At 35.0% G+C, this 7,212-nt stretch overlaps 1 protein-coding gene across 1 annotated transcript in view; it reads left to right on the plus strand.

Moving 5' to 3' along the window:
• The first annotated feature begins 561 nt into the window (after window positions 1-561).
• sdha (succinate dehydrogenase complex, subunit A, flavoprotein (Fp)) overlaps window positions 562-7,212 on the plus strand; it is a 22,834-nt gene continuing 16,183 nt past the window's right edge. The window contains exons 1-4 of the mRNA XM_035528901.1: window positions 562-661; window positions 2,238-2,318; window positions 6,146-6,307; window positions 7,114-7,212. The exon at window positions 7,114-7,212 is cut by the window's right edge and continues 45 nt beyond it. Of these exons, the coding sequence (XP_035384794.1) occupies window positions 602-661; window positions 2,238-2,318; window positions 6,146-6,307; window positions 7,114-7,212 (402 nt within the window). The 5' untranslated portion in view covers window positions 562-601. The remainder of the gene's footprint in view (window positions 662-2,237; window positions 2,319-6,145; window positions 6,308-7,113) is intronic.

Below are 7,212 nucleotides of genomic sequence, written 5' to 3' on the forward strand. Positions count from 1 at the left end.
CTTTACCTCTGGCATTTGTTACAACATTGTTTTTGCTTTGTTTTTGCTTTTAGGCACTGAAAAGTCTTATATTTTGGGTCACATTAGCTGTTAAAAATGACAACAAAAATGGCAAATCAGTCTCTCTCTCTCTCTCTCTCTCTCTCGGTTGTGGTTGCCTATTTCTAAAAGCTCTTTTGTAAAATTGCGAATACACAGCTAAATTGTACCTGCCACATTCAGTAATTTTAGGTTTTATGTTTCATGCAGTGTATCATTTTTAAAAGCCAATTTAAGGGCATTATTAATTTTTATTGATTAATTTTTAGAAAGGCAGGGGCCTAAAGCATCCCTGTTCTATACACGCCACTGATTCTGGAGTAAATATGTCCACAGCTGTTAGTTATGTGACTGTCACTGCATAATATTTGTCAGTCACAAATTGTAAATCGCTACATGATATTTGTAAGATACAAATTGTAACTAATTTGATGTGTTAACTTATATTACAAAAGGCTTCCATATCGCAAACCTATGACGTCCAAACGACTCGCTAGATGTTGCGCATGCGTAACTCAGGGCACGCCAGGCTCCGAAGAAGCTCCATTTGTACAGGAGTAAAATGGCTGCGGTGTTCAGTGCTTCACGTGTCCTAGGCAAAAAGATCTTGCCATCAAAGCCGGTAAATAATTTGAACATTTCAGTTTAAAAAGTTTAGAAAATTTGAGTTTTCATTGGTATATTGTGACGCTTAGGGTATTTTGGGATTCAGTTCCGTGGTAACTGAATGTTATCTTCCCTAGAGTCAGCACATACGCAGCACAATTTTGTTAGGTTGTCTTTTGAAAACCGTAACATACATTCCCCGTTGTGCATTTTGGTGTTTTTTGATATGTACTAGATAGCTACCTATATATCTAGTATAACTAGGTTAGCTAGCTAGAGTTTCTGTTTGAGTTGGCTATGCGTTTACCTATGTGGCTAATTTGAGCAGTAAACATTGAGAGTAAAGGTCATTCAGGGGAAGTAACTAGCTGGCAAGCTAGCTAGTATTGCATTGCCTTTGTAAAGTCTGCAGCGTCATCAAACGCATGTTTGTAGTATAACGCAAATTTTTAAAAATCAAAATATCAGTGTGCCAAATAATGTTGCTTTACGAATGTTAAAATGTTAAGCGGGTGCTTCAAAACGGTGCTCTTTGCAACATTAACTAGCTTAGCTATCTTGAATATCTAAATATTTCGGAACAGATTCGTTATAAAACAGATGACGTTAATAATGACAGATATGTTAAAATGATTTAACAAATTTATTTTTGTAAAATGTAAGATTATTGTAAACATTTTAACGTTTTATTATAAAAGTTGCGTTTTTACTAGAAATACGACCAAGTTGTACAAAAATAGCTGTCGTTAGCTAGCTAGCAAACATCCTTGGTGCTATAGGGCTGTTTTTTACTGTGAAGAGCAGTGGCATGAATTCACAGGAGACAGCATCTTGGCCAAAGATTGGTTCAAGTTAAAACAATGACATTAAATATGCTTCACAGTTAGCAAAGACATGGCTGATTGAAAATAAATATTAACTAATATTTAGCAGGGTTATTTTCCAATTAAATATTTGAATTAAGTAGTATTCATTTGTAAACATTTGTGTTTAATATACAATACCAGTCAACTGCTCTTGTTTGTTTACTTTGTAATCTTTAGATTCTTCAAAGTAACTATCCTATACTTTACGTGCTCTTGGTGTTCTCTTAACCAGTTTCATGAGGCAGCTACCTGTGATGCTTTGCCTTCAGTCTGTGCCACCTGTTATGCTTTCATTTCTTCATATATGAGAAGGCATTCTCATATTCAGAGCACTTGTAGGTTGAGGCACTAAAGTTCTGAAAGAAAACTATTTGCTGAGGGTGCAATTTAAATTGTCTGTTTCGATAATTAATTCATAACACCTTTTCAAATTATGTTTATCATACAAATTTATCATAAGCCATTAAAATAAAAATGCCTTTAATAATATTACAAAAGCATTGTCAGGTGTGTCCAAAATCTTGACTGGTACTGTATATGCATGCAGCAATAAAAGAGAAACTAGATATATATATATGAGCTATATATAGTAAAAGATGTAGAGGTAGTATTTTTGTATTTATGTGTATTTTTGTATTTATGTGTATTTATTTGAGCAGTGTGATTTCAATGTTTATTGCTTTGTGTTCTGTGGCCTCTAACACATAATATTAATTGTTCATTTAGCTACTGACATTTTGCCCAGCCATCAGAAAACTTCACTTTTACATTAATGGAAAACGTGGAGATGCTAAAGTCACAGACGCTGTAAGTATCCTTATTCTTTACAATGCACATTTGTCAAAATGAATATTGATTGACTTACTGTGATTGCTTTGTAAAATATTATTTTATTATTGCTACACAAGGGTCTTTTGAAGCAGTATACCTGCAAATTAAATTCAAATTGATTTGCATAGGTAATTTTTATGGTTTTCCTATAACATGTTTAGTGGCCTAATAAGGTTTAAGGAAGAATCCTTGAGAGGATCCAGGGTTGTCAGCTCATCTTCTAGATGATAGTTATTGGCAAAGAAGGCAGAGCATGCCAGTGAGCAGTGTTTGATGTTTGAAGTTCTATGAGGTCTCCTGTTAATTGCTTGAGGGGGCCTAACTCTACAGAAGGTCCCCCAATTCCAACATGTTTGGGAACCGTAGTTTGAATTCCAACCACAAAACGTTTATTGGCTGAGGGTACATCACAGAAAAAATTTTAAAAACAACAACAACAAAACCCCTTTTCAGTCATCACATCAGGTTTCATGGATATAGGGGCCAGATAGACGTGAAGCTGACTTCCAAAAAGTGGAAACTCATGAACTCCTAGTCTAATTTTCACAAACTTCAGCATGCTTGAGTCACATTGACATTTGTCTCATTGTACGTTAAGCAGATTCACATTCACATAGTCCATTTTGGTCACAGGTCTCAAGGCAGACATACTCAGACATTTGTAAAATTCACTTTGTTTAATCCATCTTAAATTTATTTACTCCTAGTCCAGTCTTTCTTGCATTTGGCCAGTATGTTGCCTAAGTACCACAACTCTACAGAAGGTACCTCGGTCCTAACTTGTTTGGACACCATAAATTGTCACTTATAATTATACTCAGAGGTCGAAGCTTGGTACCTTGTTGTATTTTTAAGGACTTTTATGGGTTTAGACACACAGTACTAAAACCCTATCAGCATAAGATCATTTTTTATTAATTCCATAGTGGGGACATTTACAAGGTTAATCCAGAAAAAGGGATAGTACAGTAGCTTTGGCATCATTAACTGTGTACAAGAATTGTGAATATAAATAAGATCTAATAGTTGTGGGGGGGTGGGTGGCTGCTTAATCGGCTGTATGCATTCATCAGCACAATGGCTTCTTTGCAAAGCACATCTTTATTTAGGCAATTTCTGGTCCTGATCAGCAGTTGGTCTGCCTGGAAAACGTAGAGCAACATATTTAACAGGCATGTAAAATATTACCTGCACAATAATGTATCCTGCTTTACAATCATTTTTAATATGACGTTACTTACTCTAATATTATAAATAGCTGTTTTGTCATGTACCTCTGATGCATCCTTCTGCTTGGGGCTCAAGAGTGGTATGCTGAGGCAGTGATGGATTCCACCTCATTGCCATCTGGTCACCAATGCACCTCCTCTTATATAAAATTTACCAGCTACACTTTGGTTTAACAATATAGACTTACATAATGCAAATATCCCAATACTGCAACCAATAATTGACATGGGAAAAATATTTTAAAACAGTAACTTCCATGTTGAGGACTTTTTCTGCACATGTAGCCACATTGTATGAGATGTATGTGATATTTTTAACCCTTGATGTCCCACCATGTGTAACTAAATGTTTTACCACATCACTTCTTTTTATGTGAGTATATACATTTAAGACCGTCTCTTTCCGAGTTTACTCTGTAGAACATTTTCAATCTATGAACAATCTATGTACAAGAACAGACAAAGAGCAAAACAAATTTATTTAGTGTAATCTTGGTCTCTGTTCTTAAAACAATTTTTAAAAACTTATTTGAGCTATATGACTTTTTTTTTTCCCTTCAGCAGGACTATGTTTTCAGTCTGTTCTCTCTGAATCTGCAAAACAGGTTACAGAGGAGCTTGCACAATCTGTAAAGAGACTTTTATGTCAGTAACACATTGTAATGCTGAGAATATCAGAAGGAATAAATGTAGACCATTTCCTTTTAAAACGCACAGATATGTGGGGGGAAAAAACGTCTAATACACCACAGTCTAGTTTCTTCAGTGGAAACTCACGTGCCATCAACTTCAGTTTTAAATTCAGCAAATAATTTGAAGTCCATTGAAACCAGGTCAAATTTCTTGGTATCTAATTAGTGGAGAAAATATTTAACAATAATTTTGGTTAATGATATGATGTTTTATGCCAAAATGTTAGAACAGGAAAACTGCTTCACTTATCACAGTCTACAATTGCTTTAAAAGTAAAAGGTTCCCTGCAACAAATGCGCTACTTTAAATTTTTAGATTTGACTCAAGCTACCTGCATTCTAAAGAGAGAGATTATTAATAATAAAATTCAAAGTATAATAGATTTGTCATCTTATTAAGGTTCCTTAAGTTGTTGTTTTCTAATAGCATTTGTCTAAGGCATGGAACATTATTGAAATGGTCAGGAGTTTCTGCTAAATGCTTATAAATGTACATTATAATTCATGGACTCATACAAAGCTAAAGTACTGCAGTGATTGAAAACATATGACAACTTACTTGAACTGCGGCCAAAGACGTAACTCTTGTTAGCCTACTCTACAAAAATGTAGCCTAAAATGGCCCCCAATTAAATGTAACTCTTTTCAGAGTCAACATGTGATTACATAACCATTTATTCAAGTTTGTTGTTAGCCTGATCAAAAATAAATGTAAATTAATGTTGTAATTAATGCTTAAAACCTCCTTTGAATTATTGCTGGCTTTAGCAAGTGTTAACCTTATCATGTCTAGGATGTTGTGAATGTTGTGCACCTCATTAGTTAAAAGGTTTTTATAATAACATTACCTAGCTAGTTAGATGAACCCCAAATAATTTTTGGACATTCTACTAATGCAGCATTAGCTTTGAAGTTGATTATCTACTCAACGTATCTGAATCAGTATCTCATACCAATGGCTTAAAATCAGTGTTTTGGACTGCAGCCAAAGATGTATGACACAAAACTTATATTTTAGAGTACATTGCACTGGATGAAATTATCTTTGTAGTGTGTGGGAGTTATACAGTCTTGTGGGTTAAACAGTTGTACTCTTCCCCTGTAGCTTCAATTAGTACAAATAATTTATGCTCAGAATATTTTCCTGTTCATGACACCACCTGTTGGCGTGGACCAAAAATCATTGCTTAACCAGCAATGGTGTGGAACAGAATGCTTCACTCTCTACTGATGATCTTCTTTACACATCAAACCTAACTGTCTCTGTGCTTGCCACTCTTTATGTTCATGTGTCATTTGCTACCATGTCAGGGACCCACCAAAAATATCCTTATACTGTCTGGAAACTGATGTTTTTGCTGTTGTGACCTTGTTTGCTTTTGTTCTTGTTGTTGTCAGGTCTTACCCAGAGGAAGGGTTCCCCTTTTAAGAACCAGTTCCTCTCGTGGTTTCTTTCTCATGTGCTTAAGGAGTTTTCCTTGCCACTATTGCCTTTGGCTTTCTCACTGAGAACGTGGACATCTAAAGTTGCTTTGTGACATTATCTGTTGTAAAAAGTGCTACATAAATTCCTTTGACTTTGGCTTGCCAGACTTTTGCATGTTACTTTTCTTAATTTGAAAACAAAATCATATATATATTGATTGGCTCTTCCAGTGGTGCTGTTCTAACAACTTAGAAGTTAATTGTATGTCCAGATTTTGTATTCTATTTGTTGTATATTTTGTATTTAATACTAAAACTAAAATACTTTTTAAAAAAATGTATGGTTTCTAATGATACACAACTAAACACACATTTAAAATTGTAGATTGCTGCTGTTGTAGATGACAAAAGATCAATGTTATTCCTGATTACTTGGATACTTGTGTTTTTGTTACAGATGTCCATGCATTACCCAGTGGTAGATCATGAGTTTGATGCTGTTGTGGTGGGGGCAGGTGGTGCAGGATTGCGGGCTGCGTTTGGACTATCAGAGGCTGGCTTCAATACAGCATGTGTCACCAAGCTGTTCCCCACACGCTCTCACACAGTAGCTGCACAGGTATGAAGCATATTTTCTTTTTGCATATCATTTAACTTAAACCTTGAGACATCAAACTTGATTGCTATAATTTACTGCAGACAAATTTTTGATTTCTCCTTTTTTTAAATGTACAGATTCATTAGCAGAGTGCTTGATTAACTGAACTGGGTGACACCAGAAAGGTTAATACTAAGTAACATGAAAGCGTGGGCAACTGCACAAAGTGAAGCCAACGTGAAATGGAATAAAGGACATTGCGATTCATCATCTTGTTGTAGATGGTGGAAAAACAGCTAGCGCTTTGAATTTACCATGAAGGACTTTAAGAGAAAATGGAGCAGAATAATATATACACATCTCCATTCTTTTAGTTAGCTTTTGTAGATTTCTAGTGTAAAGTGCTGTGTATATTTAAATGTTTCATTCATCATTTATAACTACATAATTGTTCTCCACAACTTTTAGCAGTTGTATTTCTGATTTGAAATTCCACTGCTAGCATATTTTACTTATAGGTTTCAAACATTTGCAATTGCATATTGTGTGGTAGGCAGCAGAAGGATAATCTATTAAATTAGCTTTAGGTAACATTTTGTCCAGCATGTCTTACCTTGGTTCCAAAGCATTTTGTAATTTTGCTCTCTCCCTTTCTAAGGTTATTTTTTAACCATGTTTATTACACCAGGACACTTATTGCTTCCTGTTGTAGTATTGCATATCTAATACAAACCTGACTGCATAGGTTTTATATTTTCTCGCAAATCATTTGGCACTGAAGCTGAAATTGCTTATAATTAATAATAGTTTTTCTTTTTTCCTTAAAGGGTGGAATCAATGCTGCCCTTGGCAATATGGAGGAAGATGACTGGCGCTGGCATTTTTATGACACAGTAAAAGGATCTGATTGGTTGGGAGACCAGGAT

This window comes from Electrophorus electricus, chromosome 8 (assembly GCF_013358815.1).
Source record: "Electrophorus electricus isolate fEleEle1 chromosome 8, fEleEle1.pri, whole genome shotgun sequence".
NCBI lineage: Eukaryota > Metazoa > Chordata > Actinopteri > Gymnotiformes > Gymnotidae > Electrophorus > Electrophorus electricus.